The following is a 27,983-nucleotide window of genomic DNA, read 5'->3' on the forward strand; positions in this document are numbered from 1 at the left end:
TCTCTCTCTCCTACCTTTCATCCCTCTCTCTCTCCTCTAGTTGTCCTCCCTCTCTCTCTCCTACCTTTCATCCCTCTCTCTCTCCTCTAGTTGTCCTCCCTCTCTCTCTCTCCTACCTTTCATCCCTCTCTCTCTCCTCTAGCTTTCCTCCTCTCCTCCACCTCGTCCGTCTTTCTCCTTCCTCTTGTAACGGAGCTAGTGAATAGTATGAATAACCACACGTTAGATACCTAAAGATTTGAGCTAGTCAATGCCTTGGCTTAAACTCAGTGAACTGAGTCTTCTAATGCCTAGTGCTTTAACTCTGTGTGCATCCATAGTCATGTGGATTACAGGAGACTTGGGTTCCCTTATATGGGAACAAGATAACCTCTCTAATGTGGCACACCTGTTCTTAACTCAGGATTCACTTCCAGGCTGGCAAACTGGCTAAAGCTGACATTGAGACCTGTGAGTTGGTTTTGATTGTTTCTCAATGCTTTAGTAAATGTACACTGATTATTTTTTGGAGCTCATATCATCAAATGTTATACTCTCTCTTTATTTTCCTCCTCTGCAGATGTCTGTCTGTCTGTCTGTCTGTCTGTCTGTCTGTCTGTCTGTCTGTCTGTCTGTCTGTGTATGTCTAACTCTCTAGATATTTCTCTCCCTCCCTCTTTCCCTCTCACTCACACTTTAACACCCACAGGCTTCTGTCCCAAATGGCGCCCTATCCCTCATTGAGTTCTGGTCTAAAGTAGGGCACTACACTGTATTATAGGGTGCATTGGGTCCTGGTAAAAAGTAGGGCACTACACTATATTATAGGGTGCATTGGGTCCTGGTCTAAAGTAGTGCACTACACTATATTATAGGGTGCATTGGGTCCTGGTCTAAAGTAGGGCACTACACTATATTATAGGGTGCATTGGGTCCTAGCCTAAAGTAGGGCACTACACTATATTATAGGGTGCATTGGGTCCTGGTCTAAAGTAGGGCACTACACTATATTATAGGGTGCATTGGGTCCTGGTCTAAAGTAGGGCACTACACTATATTATAGGATGCATTGGGTCCTGGTAAAAAGTAGGGCACTACACACGGAATAGGGTACCATTTTGGACACAACCACAAACATGTTGAGATGTGAGGACCGCAGGTATCCCGGAAGGACCCAGCAGGTATCCAGGAAGGACCCAGCAGGTATCCAGGACCCAGCAGGTATCCAGGAAGGACCCAGCAGGTATCCAGGAAGGACCCAGCAGGTATCCAGGACCCAGCAGGTATCCAGGAAGGACCCAGCAGGTATCCAGGAAGGACCCAGCAGGTATCCAGGAAGGACCCAGCAGGTATCCAGGACCCAGCAGGTATCCAGGAAGGACCCAGCAGGTATCCAGGAAGGACCCAGCAGGTATCCAGGACCCAGCAGGTATCCAGGACCCAGCAGGTATCCAGGATCCAGGAGGTATCCAGGAAGGACCCAGCAGGAATCCAGGAAGGACCCAGCAGGTACCCAGGACCCAGCAGGTATCCAGGACCCAGCAGGTATCCAGGAAGGACCCAGCAGGTATCCAGGAAGGACCCAGCAGGTATCCAGGAAGGACCCAGCAGGTATCCAGGACCCAGCATGTATCCAGGAAGGACCCATCAGGTATCCAGGAAGGACCCAGCAAGTATCCAGGACCCAGCAGGTATCCAGGAAGGACCCAGCAGGTATCCAGGAAGGACCCAGCAGGTATCCAGGAAGGACCCAGCAGGTATCCAGGAAGGACCCAGCAGGTATCCAGGACCCAGCATGTATCCAGGAAGGACCCAGCAGGTATCCAGGACCCAGCAGGTATCCAGGAAGGACCCAGCAGGTATCCAGGAAGGACCCAACAGGTATCCAGGAAGGACCCAGCAGGTATCCAGGAAGGACCCGGCAGGTATCCAGGACCCAGCAGGTATCCAGGACCCAGCAGGTATCCAGGAAGGACCCAGCAGGTATCCAGGACCCAGCAGGTATCCAGGTAGGACCCAGCAGGTATCCAGGTAGGACCCAGCAGGTATCCAGGAAGGACCCAGCAGGTATCCAGGACCCAGCAGGTATCCAGGAAGGACCCAGCAGGTAACCAGGACCCAGCAGGTATCCAGGAATGACCCAGCAGGTAACCAGGACCCAGCAGGTATCCAGGTGACACACACTTTACCTCTTTCCCTGCTGTAGATATAGTTCCAAGGTGCCCTGCCCTCCTCCCTCAGGTAGGAATTTTTCAATGTGTGTGTGTGTGTGTGTGTGTGTGTGTGCATATTCGTCTTGTCAATGAAATATGTATAGAAATAAACTACATTTCAATCGATTGAATCAATCCAAATCAATGGTGGACATGCAAGATGGCCGCCTCCATGCACTTATGTCTCGTTTGCTAAATTTGTCGTATCTTGTTATAAGCTACTATCTGCATGAGCACAGTTTAGGCCTACATGATCCCGCTGGCAATATACAAAAAATGGGATAAAGTTGATTGTGTTGATTGGTTGTTTTGAAAACTGTGGTCCCGTAGGCCTAGTTCTAAAACGATGACGTCATATCTGTAATTCTGACATCTCTCTAGACATAAACAGAGAGGAAGAGGCAAAGCGAGAGGGTTTACTCTCGTCAAAATCTATCCATGATAAGCAGATCGCCTGCTGTCCTGCCTTTGGGACAACAACTCCCATTGTTAGGACAGAGACAAGACCATCTAGTCATTATTGAGTGTCTTACTTTGACTTTCTGTTTTCCTCTGTAATGAGATACCTAGGCCACAAAGTGGCGCCAAACATCAGTCCTTTCACCATAGCTTCACTGCAAGGATCAACTGGAGATACTGTAAGAGGTGTCTGAGCAGTTTTCATCTAATATAAAGATCTGAAAGTGATTAATAAAAGTGGTCTGAAAAAGTACCAGTTTAAAATGTATTAAAAACACAAGATACATTCAGATAAAAAAAAACAACCGGAAAAAAGCAATGCCTAAATGTTCAACCTAGGCCAACATATTAATATATTACATCATTAAACAGTAACCCAGGGGCGCAACTTTGGTTTTACAAGTGGGGGGGACATAATTATTCTTATTTATCCATTCGGATAAACACTCCAAACAGCCTGCCCGACTGCTCGGAGGCAGTATCACATTCCAATGATAAAACTGGGGAGGACAAAAATACAATGTCCCCCCCGATCCCCAGCGAAAGTTGCGCCCCTGCCTGAGCAACCTAATAGGTATTCTAACCAGGCAGTGATGAGCACAATTTGTTCAAAGATAACGGTTTATTTTATTTAGGTAAGTTTATGTTATCAACATTATTACTAATTTTAAAAAGTTGTAATTTAAAAAATGTAAAACTACTTTGTTGTAACAATAAAAACAAATATGATTAATTGTATTCGCAATCAGTGTCTCCTAAAATCTTCCATGTTTCATAGTGTAGGCAGCATACTGTTCTGTAAACTCAGGGTGTTTCATAGTGTAGGGAGCATACTGTTCTGTAAACTCAGGGTGTTTCATAGTGTAGGGAGCATACTGTTCTGTAAACTCAGGGTGTTTCATAGTGTGGGCAGCATACTGTTCTGTAAACTCAGGGTGTTTCATAGTGTAGGCAGCATACTGTTCTGTAAACTCAGGGTGTTTCATAGTGTAGGGAGCATACTGTTCTGTAAACTCAGTGTGTTTCATAGTGTAGGCAGCATACTGTTCTGTAAACTCAGGGTGTTTCATAGTGTGGGCAGCATACTGTTCTGTAAACTCAGGGTGTTTCATAGTGTAGGGAGCATACTGTTCTGTAAACTAACTCAGGGTGTTTCATAGTGTAGGGAGCATACTGTTCTGTAAACTAACTCAGGGTGTTTCATAGTGTAGGCAGCATACTGTTCTGTAAACTCAGGGTGTTTCATAGTGTAGACAGCATACTGTTCTGTAAACTCAGGGTGTTTCATAGTGTAGGGAGCATACTGTTCTGTAAACTAACTCAGGGTGTTTCATAGTGTAGGGAGCATACTGTTCTGTAAACTCAGGGTGTTTCATAGTGTAGGCAGCATACTGTTCTGTAAACTCAGGGTGTTTCATAGTGTAGGGAGCATACTGTTCTGTAAACTAACTCAGGGTGTTTCATAGTGTAGGGAGCATATTGTTCTGTAAACTCAGGGTGTTTCATAGTGTAGGCAGCATACTGTTCTGTAAACTCAGGGTGTTTCATAGTGTAGGGAGCATACTGTTCTGTAAACTAACTCAGGGTGTTTCATAGTGTAGGGAGCATACTGTTCTGTAAACTAACTCAGGGTGTTTCATAGTGTAGGGAGCATACTGTTCTGTAAACTCAGGGTGTTTCATAGTGTAGGGAGCATACTGTTCTGTAAACTCAGGGTGTTTCATAGTGTAGACAGCATACTGTTCTGTAAACTCAGGGTGTTTCATAGTGTAGGCAGCATACTGTTCTGTAAACTCAGGGTGTTTCATAGTGTAGGGAGCATACTGTTCTGTAAACTAACTCAGGGTGTTTCATAGTGTAGGGAGCATACTGTTCTGTAAACTCAGGGTGTTTCATAGTGTAGGGAGCATACTGTTCTGTAAACTCAGGGTGTTTCATAGTGTAGACAGCATACTGTTCTGTAAACTCAGGGTGTTTCATAGTGTAGGGAGCATACTGTTCTGTAAACTAACTCAGGGTGTTTCATAGTGTAGGCAGCATACTGTTCTGTAAACTCAGGGTGTTTCATAGTGTAGGGAGCATACTGTTCTGTAAACTAACTCAGGGTGTTTCATAGTGTAGGGAGCATACTGTTCTGTAAACTCAGGGTGTTTCATAGTGTAGGCAGCATACTGTTCTGTAAACTCAGGGTGTTTCATAGTGTAGGCAGCATACTGTTCTGTAAACTCAGGGTGTTTCATAGTGTAGGGAGCATACTGTTCTGTAAACTAACTCAGGGTGTTTCATAGTGTAGGGAGCATACTGTTCTGTAAACTCAGGGTGTTTCATAGTGTAGGGAGCATACTGTTCTGTAAACTCAGGGTGTTTCATAGTGTAGACAGCATACTGTTCTGTAAACTCAGGGTGTTTCATAGTGTAGGCAGCATACTGTTCTGTAAACTCAGGGTGTTTCATAGTGTAGGCAGCATACTGTTCTGTAAACTCAGGGTGTTTCATAGTGTAGGGAGCATACTGTTCTGTAAACTAACTCAGGGTGTTTCATAGTGTAGGGAGCATACTGTTCTGTAAACTCAGGGTGTTTCATAGTGTAGGGAGCATACTGTTCTGTAAACTCAGGGTGTTTCATAGTGTAGACAGCATACTGTTCTGTAAACTCAGGGTGTTTCATAGTGTAGGCAGCATACTGTTCTGTAAACTCAGGGTGTTTCATAGTGTAGGGAGCATACTGTTCTGTAAACTCAGGGTGTTTCATAGTGTAGACAGCATACTGTTCTGTAAACTCAGGGTGTTTCATAGTGTGGGCAGCATACTGTTCTGTAAACTCAGGGTGTTTCATAGTGTAGACAGCATACTGTTCTGTAAACTCAGGGTGTTTCATAGTGTAGGGAGCATACTGTTCTGTAAACTCAGTGTGTTTCATAGTGTAGGCAGCATACTGTTCTGTAAACTCAGGGTGTTTCATAGTGTGGGCAGCATACTGTTCTGTAAACTCAGGGTGTTTCATAGTGTAGGGAGCATACTGTTCTGTAAACTAACTCAGGGTGTTTCATAGTGTAGGGAGCATACTGTTCTGTAAACTAACTCAGGGTGTTTCATAGTGTAGGCAGCATACTGTTCTGTAAACTCAGGGTGTTTCATAGTGTAGACAGCATACTGTTCTGTAAACTCAGGGTGTTTCATAGTGTAGGGAGCATACTGTTCTGTAAACTAACTCAGGGTGTTTCATAGTGTAGGCAGCATACTGTTCTGTAAACTCAGGGTGTTTCATAGTGTAGGGAGCATACTGTTCTGTAAACTAACTCAGGGTGTTTCATAGTGTAGGGAGCATACTGTTCTGTAAACTCAGGGTGTTTCATAGTGTAGGCAGCATACTGTTCTGTAAACTCAGGGTGTTTCATAGTGTAGGGAGCATACTGTTCTGTAAACTAACTCAGGGTGTTTCATAGTGTAGGGAGCATACTGTTCTGTAAACTAACTCAGGGTGTTTCATAGTGTAGGGAGCATACTGTTCTGTAAACTCAGGGTGTTTCATAGTGTAGACAGCATACTGTTCTGTAAACTCAGGGTGTTTCATAGTGTAGGCAGCATACTGTTCTGTAAACTCAGGGTGTTTCATAGTGTAGGGAGCATACTGTTCTGTAAACTAACTCAGGGTGTTTCATAGTGTAGGGAGCATACTGTTCTGTAAACTCAGGGTGTTTCATAGTGTAGGGAGCATACTGTTCTGTAAACTCAGGGTGTTTCATAGTGTAGACAGCATACTGTTCTGTAAACTCAGGGTGTTTCATAGTGTAGGCAGCATACTGTTCTGTAAACTCAGGGTGTTTCATAGTGTAGGCAGCATACTGTTCTGTAAACTCAGGGTGTTTCATAGTGTAGGGAGCATACTGTTCTGTAAACTAACTCAGGGTGTTTCATAGTGTAGGGAGCATACTGTTCTGTAAACTCAGGGTGTTTCATAGTGTAGGGAGCATACTGTTCTGTAAACTCAGGGTGTTTCATAGTGTAGACAGCATACTGTTCTGTAAACTCAGGGTGTTTCATAGTGTAGGCAGCATACTGTTCTGTAAACTCAGGGTGTTTCATAGTGTAGGCAGCATACTGTTCTGTAAACTCAGGGTGTTTCATAGTGTAGACAGCATACTGTTCTGTAAACTCAGGGTGTTTCATAGTGTGGGCAGCATACTGTTCTGTAAACTCAGGGTGTTTCATAGTGTAGGGAGCATACTGTTCTGTAAACTCAGTGTGTTTCTCAATATGCATACTACCGTACTTCACACTCTCATGCTACAGTACGTGTGCATTCTCCGATCACATTCTCTTGAGTACGTTCTTGTGAGGACGAGAGTGTGGGGAATGCATCAAGCAAAACATTTGAGAAATACTCGCGCCTCCCCTACTGTATTACCTTGTGCTTCCCCTCCTCATTCACTGAAACCTCCAGCCAGAACAACGGCAGCAAAGCAAACATTTTACTTCATAATTATCAGCTAGATGTGTGAATCGTAATAATCTAGCTAGCCAGCTAGTTAAACAGGCTACAATTACCTAAAACAAATATTATACTAGATATATTTCAATTTTTCGTGGGTAGCTAGCTAACAATTCTGTGTGGCTATCTGGCTAGCTAACAGTACTAGTAGCTAGCTAACAATTCTTTGTGGCTATCTGGCTAGCTAACAGTACTAGTAGCTAGCTAACAATTCTTTGTGGCTTTTTGTGGTGAGTTTAAAGCAAGTTTGCTGAAATTCTAAACATGTTGCCATAGGATAGAGAGAGATGTTTACAGTTGTTACTGTAATATCTGAGTGAAATTGACTAACAAAATCAATGGGGGAATCCCGAGGCGGTAATTTGGCCATGATTACTACAAGTTTAGATAGTTGGCTGCTAGACTAATTTACCAAGCTAAAAAATGCTCGCTGACATGGGCTAACTGAGTGACTATCAGTGATTGAAATAGAGAAAAACTGCTAATGTGCAACAGAATTTGATTTGATTTTTTGTTTTTGTACCTTTATTTAACCAGGCAAGTCAGTTAAGAACAAATTCTTATTTTGTACCTTGTGTATTCTACTATTCTAACTCGCAACCGTAAACAACAGACGGGGGAGGGGTCCCGGGGGAGGTCCCGGTCCCTGGCCTAGTCATTACTGTTCTACCGAGCCCAACAGATGAGGCGGGGAGGCCACACCAGGTGATCAACCGACAGTGTGGCCTACGGGTTAGATAATCTTCGCGCAGGTCTGTACTGTCCATGTGACTCTGGAGCGCGGTGTGTGTTTGTGTGCGTGTTATCCGCTTACAGGGGCTCTCAACGCAAAGCCCCTGTCATCTTGCTCGCGCTGCTGCTTGCTCATTCCCGATGTGCCAACTGAAGAGAGAAGAGAAGCGACGTTAGTTGTTTGAACTGTTAAGGGAAAAACGTTAGGAGAGCCATGGCGAACCCAGGACAAAAAGTGGTGCTAATCACCGGTTGCTCCTCCGGGATCGGGCTGAGGATGGCGGTGATGCTCGCTAAGGACGAGAAACAGCGCTATCACGGTAAGAGAGTAACCTCCAGGGCCTTCAGGAAGTATTCACACACCCTTTGACTTGTTTCTCATGTGTTACAGCCTGCATTTAAAATGTATACCGTTTAGATGTTTGGTCACTGGCCTACACACAATATCCCATAGTGTCAAAGTGGAATTATGTATTTTTAAATTGTTACAAATTAATACAAAAAAAGTGAAAAGCTAAAGTGTCTTGGGTCAATAAGTGTTCAGTCCCTTTGTTTCATCCTAAATAAGTTCAGGAGTAAAAATGTGCTTAACAAGTCACATAATAAGTTGCATGGACTCACTCTGTGTGCTATAATAGTGTTTATCATGATTTTTGAAATAAATCCCTCATTGCCTGTAAAGTCCCTCAGTCGAGCAGTGAATTTCAAACACAGATTCAACCACAAATGAATTCACCTTTCAGCAGGACCATAACCGATAGCCAAGGCCAAATCTACTTTGTTTCCCAAGAAGACAGGGAATGATGCTGAGTGGCTGAATCACAGTTTCCACTTAAACCTATGGCAAGACCTGAAAATGGTTGCCTAGCAATGATAATAAACCAATTTGACAGCCCTTGAAGAATTTAGAAAATAATAATGTGCAAATGTTGCACAATCCAGGCATGGAAAGCTCTTAGAGATTTACCCAGAAACACTCACAGCTGTAATCGCTGCCAAAGATGCTTCGACAAAGTGTTGATCAGGGGTGAGAATAATTATGTAAATTAGATGTTTCTGTATTTAATTTTCGATAAATATGCAACATTTTTCTCAAAACATGTTTTCACTTTGTGACTATGGCGTATTGTGTGTAAATGGGTGAGAGCGAGAAAAAAAAAAGATTGAACCCATTTTGAATTCAGACTGTAACACAGAAAAATGTGTGTGTGTGTGTGTGTCTGGTGTACAGCAGCCTAATGGTGACGATGCTGTTAGTAGGTTAAGTCCAAATAGTCCGATATATTGGGTTATAAAAACCTGTAGTCTATGATTTATCTCCATAAAAAACATGGTTTATGGTTAAAAGTAGTGCACTATGTAGGGAATAGGGTGCACTATGTAGGGAATAGGGTGCACTATGTAGGAAATAGGGTGCACTATGTAGGGAATAGGGTGCACTATGTAGGAAATAGGGTGCATTATGTAGGGAATAGGGTGGACTATGTAGGGAATAGGGTGCATTATGTAGGGAATAGGGTGCATTATGTAGGGAATAGGGTGCATTATGTAGGGAATAGGGTGCACTATGTAGGGAATAGGGTGCACTATGTAGGGAATAGGGTGCATTATGTAGGGAATAGGGTGCATTATGTAGGGAATAGGGTGCACTATGTAGGGAATAGGGTGCACTATGTAGGGAATAGGGTGCACTATGTAGGGAATAGGGTGCACTATGTAGGAAATAGGGTGCATTATGTAGGAAATAGGGTGGACTATGTAGGGAATAGGGTACACTATGTAGGGAATAGGGTGCATTATGTAGGGAATAGGGTGCATTATGTAGGGAATAGGGTGCATTATGTAGGGAATAGGGTACACTATGTAGGGAATAGGGTACACTATGTAGGGAATAGGGTACACTATGTAGGGAATAGGGTGCATTATGTAGGGAATAGGGTGGATTATGTAGGGAATAGGGTGCATTATGTAGGGAATAGGGTGCACTATGTAGGGAATAGGGTGCACTATGTAGGAAATAGGGTGCATTATGTAGGGAATAGGGTGGACTATGTAGGGAATAGGGTACACTATGTAGGGAATAGGGTGCATTATGTAGGGAATAGGGTGCATTATGTAGGGAATAGGGTGCATTATGTAGGGAATAGGGTGCATTATGTAGGGAATAGGGTGCATTATGTAGGGAATAGGGTGCACTATGTAGGGAATAGGGTGCATTATGTAGGGAATAGGGTGCATTATGTAGGGAATAGGGTGCATTATGTAGGGAATAGGGTGCACTATGTAGGGAATAGGGTGCACTATGTAGGGAATAGGGTGCACTATGTAGGGAATAGGGTGCACTATGTAGGGAATAGGGTGCACTATGTAGGGAATAGGGTGCACTATGTAGGGAATAGGGTGCATTATGTAGGGAATAGGGTGCATTATGTAGGGAATAGGGTGCATTATGTAGGGAATAGGGTGCATTATGTAGGGAATAGGGTGCACTATGTAGGGAATAGGGTGCACTATGTAGGGAATAGGGTGCACTATGTAGGGAATAGGGTGCACTATGTAGGGAATAGGGTGCCATGTGACACTAACACAGCAGGTTTCAGAACTTACACAGCAGGTTCCAACACTTACACAGCAGGTTCCAACACAGCAGGTTTCAACACTTACACAGCAGGTTCCGACACTTACACAGCAGGTTCCAACACAGCAGGTTCCAACACTTACACAGCAAGTTTCAGCACAGCAGGTTCCAACACTTACACAGCAGGTTCCAACACTTACACAGCAGGTTTCAACACAGCAGGTTCCAACACTTACACAGCAGGTTCCAACACAGCGGGTTCCAACACTTACACAGCAGGTTCCAACACTTACACAGCAGGTTCCAACACTTACACAGCAGGTTCCAACACTTACACAGCAGGTTTCAACACAGCAGGTTCCAACACTTACACAGCAGGATTCAGCACTTACACAGCGGGTTCCAACACTTACACAGCAGGTTCCAACACTTACACAGCAGGTTCCAACACTTACACAGCAGGTTCCAACACTTACACAGCAGGTTCCAACACTTACACAGCAGGTTCCAACACTTACACAGCAGGTTCCAACACTTACACAGCAGGTTCCAACACTTACACAGCAGGTTCCAACACAGCGGGTTCCAACACTTACACAGCAGGATTCAGCACTTACACAGCGGGTTCCAACACTTACACAGCAGGATTCAGCACTTACACAGCGGGTTCCAACACTTACACAGCAGGTTTCAACACAGCAGGTTCCAACACTTACACAGCAGGATTCAGCACTTACACAGCGGGTTCCAACACTTACACAGCAGGTTCCAACACTTACACAGCAGGTTCCAACACTTACACAGCAGGTTCCAACACTTACACAGCAGGTTCCAACACTTACACAGCAGGTTCCAACACTTACACAGCAGGTTCCAACACAGCAGGTTCTAACACTTACACAGCAGGATTCAGCACTTACACAGCGGGTTCCAACACTTACACAGCAGGTTCCAACACTTACACAGCAGGTTCCAACACTTACACAGCAGGTTCCAACACTTACACAGCAGGTTCCAACACTTACACAGCAGGTTCCAACACTTACACAGCAGGTTCCAACACAGCGGGTTCCAACACTTACACAGCAGGTTCCAACACTTACACAGCAGGTTCCAACACAGCAGGTTTCAACACTTACACAGCAGGTTCCAACACTTACACAGCAGGTTCCAACACAGCAGGTTTCAACACTTACACAGCAGGTTCCAACACTTACACAGCAGGTTCCAACACAGCAGGTTCCAACACTTACACAGCAGGTTCCAACACTTACACAGCAGGTTCCAACACTTACACAGCAGGTTCCAACACAGCAGGTTTCAACACTTACACAGCAGGTTCCAACACTTACACAGCAGGTTTCAGCACAGCGGGTTCCAACACTTACACAGCAGGTTCCAACACTTACACAGCAGGTTCCAACACAGCAGGTTTCAACACTTACACAGCAGGTTCCAACACTTACACAGCAGGTTTCAGCACAGCGGGTTCCAACACTTACACGGCAGGTTCCAACACTTACACAGCAGGTTTCAACACAGCGGGTTCCAACACTTACACAACAGGTTCCAACACTTACACAGCAGGTTCCAACACTTACACAGCAGGTTCCAACACAGCAGGTTCCAACACTTACACAGCAGGTTTCAGCACAGCGGGTTCCAACACTTACACAGCAGGTTTCAACACAGCGGGTTCCAACACTTACACAGCAGGTTCCAACACTTACACAGCAGGTTCCAACACTTACACAGCAGGTTTCAGCACAGCGGGTTCCAACACTTACGCAGCAGGTTCCAACACTTACACAGCAGGTTCCAACACAGCAGGTTTCAGCACTTACACAGCAGGTTCCAACACAGCAGGTTCCAACACTTACACAGCAGGTTTCAGCACAGCGGGTTCCAACACTTACGCAGCAGGTTCCAACACTTACACAGCAGGTTCCAACACAGCAGGTTCCAACACTTACACAACAGGTTCCAGCACAGCAGGTTCCAACACTTACACAGCAGGTTCCAACACAGCAGGTTTCAGCACTTACACAGCAGGTTCCAACACAGCAGGTTCCAACACTTACACAGCAGGTTCCAACACTTACACAGCAGGTTCCAACACTTACACAGCAGGTTCCAACACTTACACAGCAGGTTCCAACACTTACACAGCAGGTTCCAACACTTACACAGCAGGGTTACATGATTGTCCGTGTATGTACAGTACCAGTCAAAAGTTTGGACAAACCTCCTCATTCCAGGGTTTTTCTTTATTTTTACTATTTTCTACATTGTAGAATAATATATGATACATCAAAACTATGAAATAACACATATGGAATCATGTAGTAACCAAAAAAGTGTTAAACAAATCAAAATATATTTTCTGTTTGAGATTGTTCAAATTAGCCACCCGTTGCCTTGATGACAGCTTTGCACACTCTTAACCTTCTGGAAGTGTCTGTGTGTGGCAATGTTCTACTTTACTCCAACCCCTGCTAAAGACTCACATACACAACACACATCAACTACATAGCAGGTTATAACACTGGTACACAACACACATCACTTACATAGCAGGTTATAACACTGGTACCCAACATGCATCACTTACATAGCAGGTTATCACACTGGTAAACAACATACATCACTTAGAAAGCAGGTTATAACACTGGTACACAACACACATCACTTACATAGCAGGTTATAACACTGGTACACAACATACATCACTTACATAGCAGGTTATAACACTGGTACACAACACACATCACTTACATAGCAGGTTATAACACTGGTACACAACATACATCACTTACATAGCAGGTTATAACACTGGTACACAACATACATCACTTACATAGCAGGTTATAACACTGGTACACAACACACATCACTTACATAGCAGGTTATAACACTGGTACACAACATACATCCCTTACATAACACTGGTACACAACACACATCAACTACATAGCAGTTTATAACACTGGTACACAACACACATCACTTACATAGCAGGTTATAACACTGGTACACAACACACATCAACTACATAGCAGGTTATAACACTGGTACACAACACACATCACTTACATAGCAGGTTATAACACTGGTACACAACATGCATCACTTACATAGCAGGTTATAACACAGGTACACAACATACTAGAGGTAGACCGATTATGATTTTTCAACGCCAATACCGATTATTGGAGGACCAAAAAAGCAGATACAGATTAATCGGCCAATTTTTATATTTTATTTGTAATAATGACAATTACAACAATACTGAATGAACACTTATTTTAACTTAATATAATACATCCATAAAATCAATTTAGCCTCAAATAAATAATGAAACTTTAAACGTGGTTTAAATAATGCAAAAACAAAGTTTTGGAGAAGAAAGTAAAAGTGCAATATGTGCCATGTAAGAAAGCTAACGTTTCAGTTCCTTGCTCAGAACATGAGAACATATGAAAGCTGGTGGTTCCTTTTTACATGTGTCTTCAATATTCCCAGGTAAGACATTTTAGGTTGTAGTTATTATAGGAATTATAGGACTATTTCTCTCTATACCATTTGTATTTCACAAACCTTTGACTATTGGATGTTCTTATAGGTACTTTAGTATTGCCAGTGTAACAGTATAGCTTCCGTCCCTCTCCTCGCCCCTACCTGGGCTCGAACCAGGAACACATCGACAACAGCCACCCTCGAAGCAGCGTTACCCATCGCTCCACAAAAGCCGCGGCCCTTGCAGAGCAAGGGGAACAACTACTCCAAGTCTCAGAGCGAGTGACGATTGAAACGCTATTAGCGCGCACCCCGCTAACTAGCTAGCCATTTCACATCAGTTACATCAGGCTAATCTCGGGAGTTGATAGGCTTGAAGTCATAAACAGCGCAATGCTTGAAGCATTGTGAGGAGCTGCTGGCAAAATGCACGACATTGCTGTTTGAATGAATGCTTATGAGCCTGCTGATGCCTACCATCGCTCAGTCAGACTGCTCTATCAAATCATAGACTTAATTATAATATAATAACACACAGAAATATGAGCCATAGGTCATTAATATGGTCGAATCCGGAAACCATCATCTCGAAAACAAAATGTTTATTATTTCAGTGAAATATGGAACCGTTCTGTATTTTATCTAACGGGTGGCATCCCTAAGTCTAAATATTGCTGTTACATTGCACAACCTTCAATGTTATGTCATAATTATGTTTGCAACGAGCCAGGCGGCCCAAACTGTTGCATATACCCTGACTCTGTGTGCAATGAACGCAAGAGAAGTGACACAATTTCCCTAGTTAATATTGCCTGCTAACCTGGATTTCTTTTAACTAAATATGCAGGTTTAAGAATATATACTTCCGTGTATTGATTTTAAGAAAGGCATTGATGTTTATGGTTCGGTACACATTGGAGCAACGATACGCACCGCATCGATTATATACAACACAGGACACGCTAGGGAAACTAGTAATATCATCAACCATGTGTAGTTAACTAGTGATTATAATTGATTGATTGTTCTTTATAAGATAAGTTAGCTAGCTAGCAACTTACTTTGGCTTCTTACTGCATTCATGTAACAGGCAGGCTCCTCGTAAGGCAGGCGGTTAGAGCGTTGGACTAGTTAACCGTAAGGTTGCTGGATTGAATCCCCGAGCTGACAAGGTAAATATCTGTCGTTCTGCCCCTGAACAAGGCAGTTGAAAAATTGGCCAAATCGGTGTCCAAAACTACCCAAATTAATCGGCCATTCTGATTAATCGGTCGACCTCTACAACATACATCACTTACATAGCAGGTTATAACACTGGTACACAACATACATCACTTACATAGCAGGTTATAACACATAGCATGGTTACATGATTGTCTGTCTGCAGTCTGGGCTATGTTAGGCTCTGTGTACGTAAGAGTGTGTACGTAAGAGTGTGTGCGTAAGAGTGTGTGCGTAAGAGTGTGTGCGTAAGAGTGTGTGCGTAAGAGTGTGTGCGTAAGAGTGTGTGCGTAAGAGTGTGTGCGTAAGAGTGTGTCTGCAGTCTGGGCTATGTAAGGCTCTGTATATGTAAGAGTGTGTGTGTAAGTTACACATCATGGTTATTATGTCTCATCCCTGCTTAACCTGAGACCAATCAGTAAGAGTAGTAGCATTACCACTGCTCTCAGTGTCCTAATGCCTGGTGGATAATACCTAAACCTCCAGGAGGGGCCCTGCCTGGGCCACTTACTGCCCCACTTAGAGGCCTCATCCTGGGCCGCGGGCGAGCCAGAGGGTGGGGTGGGATGGGTATTCTTGGTGCTGTCGGGTGAGTGCTAACGCTAAGCTAGCCCCATAATAAGATCAGCCCACAGTGCCAGGGCTAAATCAGACAGCAGACACGTGAGGTACAGGTAGTTCAGGGCCGTCTGGCTGCTGTCTATAGAACAGTATAACACAGTGGTTTTTAATCCTGGTTCTGAGGGGCGAACATGTTCATGTTTTAATCCTTAACACTATTCAGTTGAATCCCGCTGATCAACACATCGTTAAACCTTTCATTAGTGGAATCAGGTGTGCGTTACTCAGAACCATGTGGTATAAGGTAGGGACATATAGATGTATATAGTAGTATAGGATAGTATAGGATACTCAGAACCATGTGGTATATATTAACCTGTACCGGGCTAATTGTTATGTATATAGTAGTATAGGATAGTACAGGATACTCAGAGCCATGTGGTACACACAGTTAGATGTAGACCAGGTAGTCTACATCCACTGTGGTCCGTGGACTGGCGCCAGCCCCTGGGATGATACTGAGCGGTCCATCAGATAGTTAACTGACAGTGACTTAGTTATACGGGGCGGCAGGTACTGACGGGGTCTGACGGGACCCGGGAGTTGCTGGAATCAAATCCTAGATGCCGTTGCCTGTCGTTGTGCCCTTGAGCAAGGCACTTAAAACCCCCACAACTGCTCCACGGGCGCCCAGTGTGGCAGCCCCCTGTTCTAACCTCTCCAACCTGTATACAGGTGTCCTATCTTAATTTGATCACTCTGTTTTCGTAGAGAATTTTCCTGCACAGCAGAAAATTCTTAATTTGATATTTTTGGGGGGCTTCTAAAGTTCGTAATTTCCACTGTAAAATCTCTGAATGTATCAACCCCTACAAACATGTCTATTAATCAGAATTCACATAATAATTCAAATGTCCTGTTGCTGCAGGATTGTTTTCCTGCTGTGAGAAACTAGGCAAATTAAAATGTAACATATTTTTGTGTCTTTCAGAGGGGTTGGGATCATTTGGGTTTGACCTTGCATACAGATGGTGAATAAAATGATTGCCATAATTTGATGTAGCTAAACGGTCCTTGGACATCAACTCATCCTCCTTCCTTCTCTCTAACCTTAAGGCTACCTGCCTATTACCTTCTCCCTGAAAATGAACAGCATAATGTGCTACAGGTAGAGACCGACCTGGAAAAGGTTTCCATAAAGAAGGGGAGGGGAGGGGGAAGGTCTCCATAAAGAAGGAGAGGGGGAGGGAGAAGGTCTCCATAAAGAGGGAGAGGGGGAAGGTCTCCATAAAGAGGGAGACGGGGAAGGTCTCCATAAAGAGGGAGACGGGGAAGGTCTCCATAAAGAGGGAGAGGGGGAAGGTCTCCATAAAGAGGGAGAGGGGGAAGGTCTCCATAAAGAAGTAGAGGGGGAAGGTCTCCATAAAGAGGGAGAGGGGGGAAGGTCTCCATAAAGAAGGAGAGGGGGAAGGTCTCCATAAAGAAGGCGAGGGGGAAGGTCTCCATAAAGAGGGAGACGGGGAAGGTCTCCATAAAGAGGGAGAGGGGGAAGGTCTCCTTAAAGAGGGAGAGGGGGAAGGTCTCCATAAAGAGGGAAAGGGGGAAGGTCTCCATAAAGAAGGAGAGGGGGAAGGTCTCCATAAAGAGGGAGAGGGAGAAGGTCTCCATAAAGAGGGAGAGGGGGGAAGGTCTCCATAAAGAAGGAGAGGGGGAAGGTCTCCATAAAGAAGGAGAGGGGAGAGGGGGAAGGTCTCCATAAAGAAGGAGAGGGGGAAGGTCTCCATAAAGAGGGAGAGGGGGAAGGTCTCCATAAAGAAGGAGAGGGGGGAAGGTCTCCATAAAGAAGGAGAGGGGGAAGGTCTCCATAAAGAGGGAGAGGGGAGACGGGGAAGGTCTCCATAAAGAAGGAGAGGGGGAAGGTCTCCATAAAGAGGGAGAGGGGGAAGGTCTCCATAAAGAGGGAGAGGGGAGACGGGGAAGGTCTCCATAAAGAGGGAGAGGGGGAAGGTCTCCATAAAGAGGGAGAGGGGAGACGGGGAAGGTCTCCATAAAGAGGGAGAGGGGAGACGGGGAAGGTCTCCATAAAGAGGGAGAGGGGGAAGGTCTCCATAAAGAGGGAGAGGGGGAAGGTCTCCATAAAGAGGGAGAGGGGGAAGGTCTCCATAAAGAGGGAGAGGGGGAAGGTCTCCATAAAGAGGGAGAGGGGGAAGGTCTCCATAAAGAGGGAGAGGGGGAAGGTCTCCATAAAGAGGGAGAGGGGGAAGGTCTCCATAAAGAGGGAGAGGGGGAAGGTCTCCATAAAGAGGGAGAGGGGGAAGGTCTCCATAAAGAGGGAGAGGGGGAAGGTCTCCATAAAGAGGGAGAGGGGGAAGGTCTCCATAAAGAGGGAGAGGGGGAAGGTCTCCATAAAGAGGGAGAGGGGGAAGGTCTCCATAAAGAGGGAGAGGGGGAAGGTCTCCATAAAGAGGGAGAGGGGGAAGGTCTCCATAAAGAGGGAGAGGGGGAAGGTCTCCATAAAGAGGGAGAGGGGGAAGGTCTCCATAAAGAGGGAGAGGGGGAAGGTCTCCATAAAGAGGGAGAGGGGGAAGGTCTCCATAAAGAGGGAGAGGGGGAAGGTCTCCATAAAGAGGGAGAGGGGAGACGGGGAAGGTCTCCATAAAGAGGGAGAGGGGGAGGAGAGGGGGAGGGAGAAGGAAGGAAAGGGGGAGGGGGAAGGAAGGAAGGAGGAGGGAGGGGGAAGGAAGGAGGAGGGGGAGGGGGAAGGAAGGAGGGGAGAGAGGTGAGAAATAGCTACAAAGATTAACAATAGCCAGCTAGAAAGTAAATTCAGTCCTTTGGGAATATGATGATTATTATCATCATAATGTCTTATAGAATGTGGTTTCCCCCCGCTCTTTCCTCTCCTCTCCTCACCTCTCAACATACACATTCCACACACACAATAGAAAACCCCACCCATCCACACTCACACAAATAATATTAACATTCCATACTCAAACATGCACTTACATGCAGGGTTTGTAACTTCTGTCTAACACCAATGTATTACACACACTTACGTGCTCAAACACACACAGAGACACACACATACACACACACACACAGTGTAATTTCTGTTTACTCATTATCAGGTTTAATCCAGTGAACTCTGTTTGACCCTATTCTCTCTCTCTCTCTCTCAACCTCCCTCTCTCCCTCCCAATCTCTCCCTCTCTCTCCCACCCCTCTCCCCTCTCTCTCCCACCCCCTCTCCCCTCTCTCCTCTCTCCTCTCTCCCACCCCCTTTCCTCTCTCTCTCCCCTCTCCTCTCTCTCTCCCACCCCCTCTCCTCTCTCTCTCTCCCACCCCCCCTCTCCTCTCTCTCCCCTCTCCTCTCTCTCCCCTCTCCTCTCCCACCCTCTCTCCCCTCTCTCTCTCCCTCCCACCCCCTCTCTCCCCTCTCTCTCTCCCTCCCACCCCCTCTCTCTCTCTCTCTCTCTCTCTCTCTCTCTCTCTCTCTCCCTCCCACCCCCCCCCCCCTCTCCTCTCTCTCCCCTCTCTCTCTCTCTCTCTCTCTCCCCCCTCTCCTCTCTCTCTCTCTCTCTCTCTCTCCCTCCCCTCTCCTCTCTCTCCTCTCTCTCCCTCCCACCCCCCCTCTCCTCTCTCTCCCCTCTCTCTCCTCTCTCTCTCCCACCCTCTCTCTCCCCTCTCCTCTCTCTCCAGTCATTGCCACCATGCGAGACCTGAAGCGTAAAGACAAGCTGGTGGAGGCAGCAGGTGATGCGTACGGGAAGAGCCTCTCTCTAGCTGTGTTGGACGTGTGTACGGACGAGTCAGTCAAACAGTGTATCGACGGAATCAAGGACAGACATGTGGACGTACTCAGTAAGGAACAACCTTTGTGATCTATGGACTTCTCTGAAGGCGTCCCAAATGGCACCCTATTCTCTACGTTCTCAGGAAGGAACAACCTTTGATTTTATGACGCAAGGCAACACTTCTGTCAAAACCAAAATCTATAAACCAGAGCCATCTAGGTGCCATCTAGGTGCCATCTAGGACACTGTCAAGGTATAAAATACTATGTACTGTCGTAGGTTCTCAACTATACAACACACATCTCCCTCCATCCTGACTTTAACCATTAGGGATAAACCATGCAAAACTGACCTCAGTTCAGATCATAGTTCATTGAGAGACTGGAGAGGCCACAGTAAAACTGACCTCAGTTCAGATCATAGTTCATTGAGAGACTGGAGAGGCCACAGTAAAACTGACCTCAGTTCAGGGGCCATATGTATGAAGCGTCTCAGACTAGGAGTGCTGATCTAGGATCAGGTGCCCCTCCTGTCAATGAAGTCTTATTCATTGTGTTCTAGAAGGCAACATTTATCCTAGATCATCGCTCCTTAGATGCTTGATGTATACCAGGGGTACTCAACTACTCAGTGGTGTAAAGTACTTCATAAGTATAAATACTTTAAAATACTACTTAAGTAGTTTTTTGGGGTATCTGTACTTTACTTTATTATTCATATGTTTCACAACTTTTACTTCATTACCAAAGAAAATAATGTATTTTTTACTCCTTACATTTTCCCTGACACCCAAAAGTACTCGTTACATGTTGAATGCTTAGCAGGACAGGAAAATTGTCTAATTCACCCAGTTATCAAGAGAACATGGTCATCCCTACGGCCTCTGATCTGGCTGACTCACTAAACAGAGAACATGGTCATCCCTACTGCCTCTGATCTGGCTGACTCACTAAACACACGTTTCGTTTGTAAGTTATGTTGGAGTGTCGGAGTGTCGGAGTGTTGGAGTGTCAGAGTGGTGGAGTGTCGGAGTGTCGGAGTGGTGGAGTGTTGGAGTGGTGGAGTGTCGGAGTGTTGGAGTGTCGGAGTGTCGGAGTGTCAGAGTGGTGGAGTGTCAGAGTGGTGGAGTGTCAGAGTGGTGGAGTGTCAGAGTGTCGGAGTGTCAGAGTGGTGGAGTGTCAGAGTGGTGGAGTGTCAGAGTGGTGGAGTGTCGGAGTGTCGGAGTGTCGGAGTGTCGGAGTGTCAGAGTGGTGGAGTGTCAGAGTGGTGGAGTGTCAGAGTGGTGGAGTGTCAGAGTGGTGGAGTGTTGGAGTGGTGGAGTGTCGGAGTGTTGGAGTGTCGGAGTGTCAGAGTGGTGGAGTGTCAGAGTGGTGGAGTGTCGGAGTGGTGGAGTGTCGGAGTGGTGGAGTGTCGGAGTGTTGGAGTGTCGGAGTGTCGGAGTGGTGGAGTGTCGGAGTGGTGGAGTGTCGGAGTGGTGGAGTGTCGGAGTGGTGGAGTGTCGGAGTGTCGGAGTGGTGGAGTGTCGGAGTGGTGGAGTGTCGGAGTGGTGGAGTGTCGGAGTGTCGGAGTGTCGGAGTGTTGGAGTGTCGGAGTGTCGGAGTGTCGGAGTGTCGGAGTGTCGGAGTGGTGGAGTGTCGGAGTGTCGGAGTGTCGGAGTGTTGGAGTGTGCCCCTGGCCCCTGGCTATCTGTAAAGAAAAAATAAATGGTCCCATCTGGTTTGCTTAATATAAGGAATTTGAAATTATTTATACTTTTACGTTTGATACGGTAGTATATTTGAGCAATTACATTTACTTTTGATACTTAAGTATATTTAAAACCAAATACTTTTAGACTTTTACTCAAGTAGTATTTTACTGGGTGACTTTTACTTTCTATTAAGGTATCTTTACTTTTACTCAAGCATGACAACTGGGTACTTTATCCACCACTGACTGTGAGTATCCACTGCAACTACTATTTGAGAAGGTCCGGGCACACACATTTCCTAGGTGGCAAAGGTCCTAGGTGGCAAAGGTCCTAGGTGGCAAAGGTCCTAGATGGCCAAGGTCCTAGATGGCCAAGGTCCTAGATGGCCAAGGTCCTAGATGGCAAAGGTCCTAGATGGCAAAGGTCCTAGATGGCAAAGGTCCTAGGTGGCAAAGGTCCTAGGTGGCAAAGGTCCTAGATGGCCAAGGTCCTAGGTGGCCAAGGTCCTAGATGGCAAAGGTCCTAGATGGCAAAGGTCCTAGGTGGCAAAGGTCCTAGGTGGCAAAGGTCCTAGGTGGCAAAGGTCCTAGATGGCAAAGGTCCTAGGTTACATAGGTCCTAGGTGGCAAAGGTCCTAGGTTACAAAGGTCCGAGGTGGCAAAGTTCTTAGGTGGCAAAGGTCCTAGGTGGCAAAGGTCCTAGGTGGCAAAGGTCCTAGGTGGCAAAGGTCCTAGGTGGCAAAGGTCCTAGGTGGCAAAGGTCCTAGGTGGCAAAGGCCCTAGGTGGCCAAGGTCCTAGGTGGCCAAGGTCCTAGGTGGCAAAGGTCCTAGGTGGCAAAGGTCCTAGGTGGCAAAGGTCCTAGATGGCAAAGGGATATTGTGATTCATCAGCCTGGTGCATTCTACTATTACAACTCTCAACAGCAGTAAGTTGAAAGCCCGACTGAGTTCCTAAAAAGTAGGGACCCGCAGTCTGCATTTACCCCTTTCTGGACCGCGGTCCGCCAGTTGAGTATGGCTGATATGTACTATACAGGCCCTGGTCAGAGACTGGGATAAAGCCTGGTTATAACTCAGTGTAGTGACAGACTGGGATAAAGCCTGGTTATAACTCAGTGTAGTGAGAGACTGGGATAAAGCCTGGTTATAACTCAGTGTAGTGAGAGACTGGGATAAAGCCTGGTTATAACTCAGTGTAGTGAGAGACTGGGATAAAGCCTGGTTATAACTCAGTGTAGTGAGAGACTGGGATAAAGCCTGGTTATAACTCAGTGTAGTGAGAGACTGGGATAAAGCCTGGTTATAACTCAGTGTAGTGAGAGACTGGGATAAAGCCTGGTTATAACTCAGTGTAGTGAGAGACTGGGATAAAGCCTGGTTATAACTCAGTGTAGTGAGAGACCGGGATAAAGCCTTAGGTTATACTGCCACCCGGTGGTGACTATTGGAACACAACTGAAGAGACGAGAGTGCTCTGATCACCTATGTGAACAGGGGTGTCACTCTTTCCTTCTGGTTTCCCTATTCCTTCCTCTCTCTTCACCCTCACCCTCTCTACCTCTTTTCTCTCTCTCCCCCTCCTTCTCCCTCTCACCTCTCTCTCCCCATCCTTCTCCTTTCCACTCTTTCCCACATATCTCGCCCCCTCTTTCTCCCTCTCATCCCTCTCTCCCACTCCTTTTCTCTTCCACTCCCTCCCACTCCTTTTCTCTTCCACTCCCTCCCACCTCTCTCTCCCTCTCCCTCCCTCCCACCTCTCTCTCCCTCTCCCTCCCTCCCTCCCACCTCTCTCTCCCTCTCATCCCTCTCTCCCACTCCTTCTCTCTTCCACTCCCTCCCACCTCTCTCCCCCCTCCTTCTCCCATCCACTCCCTCCCACCTCTCTCTCTCTCTCCCCCCTCCTTCTCCCATCCTCCTCCCTCCCTCCCTCCCTCCCACCTCTCCTCTCCTCTCCCTTCTCCTCTCTCTCTCTAGTTAATAATGCAGGTATAGGTCTGGTGGGACCAGTGGAAAGCATCAGTATAGCTGAGATGAAGAGTGTGTTTGAGACCAACTTCTTCGGTGTGATCCGGATGATCAAGGAGGTGATGCCAGATATGAAGAAGAGGAAGGGAGGACACATCATAGTGGTCAGCAGTGTCATGGGACTACAGGGTATGGAACTATACTTTATTGATTGATTGATTGATTGATTGATTGATTGATTGGCTGATGTGAAAAAGAGGAGGGGATACACATCATAGTGGTCCAAGCGATATGTGGCAAATGTGATATGTTCACTTTTTAATAAAAGCACCAAACTCGGTACACTTGTACAGTTTGAGGCCCTGAACATTTTCAGATATGGAGACCTTGCAAAAACGCCTCCTGGCAGCCGTGGCGGCCATTTTATATTCTGCCACAGTCGGACAGTGTGTTTTCCTGTCCTATCTGCTGAAACAAACATGAATACACAGAAAAGGTGATGTCTACATCTACGTTTTGATGGTGAAGGATGACAATGGTTCCGTGTACAACATGATAAACGGTTGAGAAGATGATATAATGGTGGACTTGTATGTAACGGTGAAGGATGACAGTGGTTCCGTGTACAACATCATAAACGGTTGAGAAGATGATATAATGGTGGACTTGTATGTAACGATGAAGGATGACAGTGGTTCCGTGTACAACATGATAAACGGTTGAGAAGATGATATAATGGTGGACTGGTATGTAACGGTGAAGGATGACAGTGGTTCCGTGTACAACATCATAAATGGTTGAGAATATGAAATAATGGTGGACTTGTATGTAACGGTGAAGGATGACAATGGTTCCGTGTACAACATCATAAACGGTTGAGAAGATGATATAATGGTGGACTTGTATGTAACGGTGAAGGATGACAGTGGTTCTGTGTACGACATCATAAATGGTTGAGAATATGATATAATGGTGGACTTGTATGTAACGGTGAAGGATGACAATGGTTCCGTGTACAACATCATAAACGGTTGAGAAGATGATATAATGGTGGACTTGTATGTAACGGTGAAGGATGACAATGGTTCCGTGTACGACATCATAAATGGTTGAGAATATGATATAATGGTGGACTTGTATGTAACGGTGAAGGATGACAGTGGTTCCGTGTACGACATCATAAATGGTTGAGAATATGATATAATGGTGGACTTGTATGTAACGGTGAAGGATGACAGTGGTTCTGTGTACGACATCATAAACGGTTGAGAAGATGATATAATGGTGGACTTGTATGTAACGGTGAAGGATGACAGTGGTTCCGTGTACGACATCATAAACGGTTGAGAAGATGATATAATGGTGGACTGGTATGTAACGGTGAAGGATGACAGTGGTTCCGTGTACGACATGATAAACGGTTGAGAAGATGATATAATGGTGGACTTGTATGTAACGGTGAAGGATGACAGTGGTTCCGTGTACGACATCATAAACGGTTGAGAAGATGATATAATGGTGGACTTGTATGTAACGGTGAAGGATGACAATGGTTCCGTGTACGACATCATAAACGGTTGAGAAGATGATATAATGGTGGACTTGTATGTAACGGTGAAGGATGACAGTGGTTCTGTGTACGACATCATAAACGGTTGAGAAGATGATATAATGGTGGACTTGTATGTAACGGTGAAGGATGACAGTGGTTCCGTGTACGACATCATAAACGGTTGAGAAGATGATATAATGGTGGACTGGTATGTAACGGTGAAGGATGACAGTGGTTCCGTGTACGACATGATAAACGGTTGAGAAGATGATATAATGGTGGACTTGTATGTAACGGTGAAGGATGACAGTGGTTCCGTGTACGACATCATAAACGGTTGAGAAGATGATATAATGGTGGACTTGTATGTAACGGTGAAGGATGACAATGGTTCCGTGTACAACATGATAAACGGTTGAGAAGATGATATAATGGTGGACTTGTATGTAACGGTGAAGGATGACAGTGGTTCCGTGTACGACATCATAAATGGTTGAGAATATGATATAATGGTGGACTTGTATGTAACGGTGAAGGATGACAGTGGTTCCGTGTACGACATCATAAATGGTTGAGAATATGATATAATGGTGGACTTGTATGTAACGGTGAAGGATGACAGTGGTTCTGTGTACGACATCATAAATGGTTGAGAATATGATATAATGGTGGACTTGTATGTAACGGTGAAGGATGACAGTGGTTCCGTGTACGACATGATAAACGGTTGAGAAGATGATATAATGGTGGACTTGTATGTAACGGTGAAGGATGACAGTGGTTCCGTGTACAACATGATAAACGGTTGAGAAGATGATATAATGGTGGACTTGTATGTAACGGTGAAGGATGACAGTGGTTCCGTGTACAACATGATAAACGGTTGAGAAGATGATATAATGGTGGACTTGTATGTAACGGTGAAGGATGACAGTGGTTCCGTGTACAACATGATAAACGGTTGAGAAGATGATATAATGGTGGACTTGTATGTAACGGTGAAGGATGACAGTGGTTCCGTGTACAACATGATAAACGGTTGAGAAGATGATATAATGGTGGACTTGTATGTAACGGTGAAGGATGACAGTGGTTCCGTGTACAACATGATAAACGGTTGAGAAGATGATATAATGGTGGACTTGTATGTAACGGTGAAGCCATGTGAAGAAATTCAATGTAAAATCGCCTGTTTCATAGACTATTATGTCTGTTGTTCATTTGAAAATTGGATGAAACTCATTTCTTTATGTTTTGTTTTTTGTACATAATGCTTGTGACCAGATGTGGTAGTAGTGGGGATCCTGGTGAAATAGTGCTCTCTGATCTCAGGTGTGGTGTTTAATGACGTGTACGCTGCCTCTAAGTTTGCCATGGAAGGGTTTTGTGAGTGTCTGGCTGTACAGCTGCTCAAGTTTAACGTCACGTGAGTCTCTCTAACACAGATGTTTTCCTAAATTAATGGCTTTATTTTTTACATTTAATATCTATATTTTGTCGGGGACGGACCAATTAAAACATACGATTAGAAACATGATCTCTCTTCTCTCCTTCTCCCCCTCTTTCTTTTCTGTCCTTCTCCCCCTCTCTTTTCTCTCTCCTTCTCCCCCTCTCTTTTCTCTCTCCTTCTCCCCCTCTCTTTTCTCTCTCCATCCCTCTTTCCCTCCTTCTCATCCTCTCCCTCTTCCCTTTCTTTCCCTTTCTTTCTCTCCCTCCTCTCCCTCTTCCCTTTCTTTCTCTCCCTCCTCTCCCTCTTCCCTTTCTTTCTCTCCCTCCTCTCCCCTCCCCTCCCCCCCTCTCCCTCCTCCTAGTATGTCTATGATAGAGCCAGGCCCGGTCCATACAGAGTTTGAATCTAAGATGATTCAGGACGTCCGTCAGAAAGAGTTCCCTGGGGCCGATGCCGATACCGTCAACTACTTTAAAAACGTCTACCTGCCGTCCTCCGTCGACATCTTTGAGACGCTAGGACAGACCCCCGATGACATCGCCAGGGTTAGTCCACCTGCTTGAGTGTGTGTCTGGCCTACCCTCTCTCTCTACTCTCTCTCTCTCTCTCTCTAGCTCTCTACACTCTCTCTCCCTCCCTCTGTCTCTCTACTCTCTCCCTCTGTCTCTACTACCCTCTCTCTCTCCTCTCTCCCTCTATTTTTTTCTCTCTCTCTCCACCTGTCTTTCTCTCCCTTTCCTCCCCCAGCAGTGCACCAACTAGTCTCTCTCTCCTTCTCTTCCACCCCCAGCAGTGCACTAACTAGTCTCTCTCACTCTCCTGTAGTGTACGAAGAAGGTGATTGAGCAGGGCAGTTCTGCACGGTTCCGGAACCTTACCAACCCGCTGTACACGCCCATCGTGGCACTGAAGTATGCAGATGAGACGGGCGGCCTGTCGGTGCACGCCTTCTACCATATGTTGTTCAACCTGGGGCCCCTGATGCACGTTAGCATGAAGGCTATGCAGTACCTGACCTGTGGATGTCTACGCTCCAGGACCATCTCCCCTAACTAGACACACACACAGAGACACACGAGCATGCAGAGACAACACACACAGGCACACGGAGGCACACGGAGGCACACACACACACACACACTAGTATGCAGTACCTGACCTGTGGATGTCTGCGCTCCAGAACCATCTCACCCAACACACACGGAGGGTCAAGACACACACTCACACGGAGAGTCAAGACACACACTCACACACAGAGAGTCAAGACACACACACACACAGAGAGTCAAGACACACTCACACGGAGAGTCAAAACACACGGAGAGTCAAAACACACGGAGAGTCAAAACACACGGAGAGTCAAAACACACGGAGAGTCAAGACACACGGAGAGTCAAGACACACACGGAGGGTCAAGACACACACTCACACGGAGGGTCAAGACACACTCACACAGAGAGTCAAGACACACACTCACACGGAGAGTCAAGACACACACTGTAAAGACAAACTCAAAACCCCCCCCCTGCAGTTTTAAAGTGTTCCTCCCTCTGTGAGCTGCCATACTTTGTACTGTTTGTTTTGATAGAAGCAGGACCTACAGATGTTGAAATGTAACCTCTCTGTCTGTCTAACATAGACTATGTATGTATAGACACTATCTTGTGTGTAATGCATGTCATTTTGAATAGAATGGATCGGCTCTATTTTGACATTAAAAGCTATTTCTACCTTCTTGAGAAGTCCATGATTTGTGTTGGTACAATAATATGACATTCC

The 27,983-nt window shown here is 45.6% G+C and overlaps 1 protein-coding gene across 2 annotated transcripts; it reads left to right on the forward strand.

The window, feature by feature from the left end:
• Positions 1 to 7,875: 7,875 nt before the first annotated feature.
• On the forward strand, positions 7,876 to 27,941 carry LOC110494884 (retinol dehydrogenase 8). 2 transcript variants are annotated; one of them, XM_036973020.1, is made up of 6 exons: positions 7,876 to 8,195; positions 19,454 to 19,615; positions 23,212 to 23,391; positions 26,087 to 26,180; positions 26,566 to 26,749; positions 27,030 to 27,941. In XM_036973020.1, exons 1-6 carry the CDS (start codon positions 8,090 to 8,092, stop codon positions 27,258 to 27,260), a joined length of 957 nt encoding a protein of 318 aa, XP_036828915.1. In that variant the 5' UTR covers positions 7,876 to 8,089; the 3' UTR covers positions 27,261 to 27,941. The 2 variants fall into 2 exon arrangements, with proteins under 2 accessions (XP_036828915.1, XP_036828916.1); XM_036973021.1 differs by lacking the exon at positions 23,212 to 23,391.
• The last annotated feature ends 42 nt before the right edge of the window (positions 27,942 to 27,983 follow it).

This window comes from Oncorhynchus mykiss, unplaced genomic scaffold (genome assembly GCF_013265735.2).
Source record: "Oncorhynchus mykiss isolate Arlee unplaced genomic scaffold, USDA_OmykA_1.1 un_scaffold_216, whole genome shotgun sequence".
NCBI classification, from domain to species: domain Eukaryota; kingdom Metazoa; phylum Chordata; class Actinopteri; order Salmoniformes; family Salmonidae; genus Oncorhynchus; species Oncorhynchus mykiss.

What these genes read in the sequence shown, in the direction of transcription:
- LOC110494884 (XM_036973020.1), top strand. Translation starts at nt 8,090, where the DNA reads ATGGCGAACCCAGGACAAAAAGTGGTGCTAATCACCGGTTGCTCCTCC. An exon ending in CAGACATGTGGACGTACTCA is followed by an intron (nt 19,616 to 23,211) that starts GTAAGGAACAAC and finishes CTCTCTCTCTAG; the next exon opens with TTAATAATGCAGGTATAGGT. An exon ending in CCCCCGATGACATCGCCAGG is followed by an intron (nt 26,750 to 27,029) that starts GTTAGTCCACCT and finishes ACTCTCCTGTAG; the next exon opens with TGTACGAAGAAGGTGATTGA.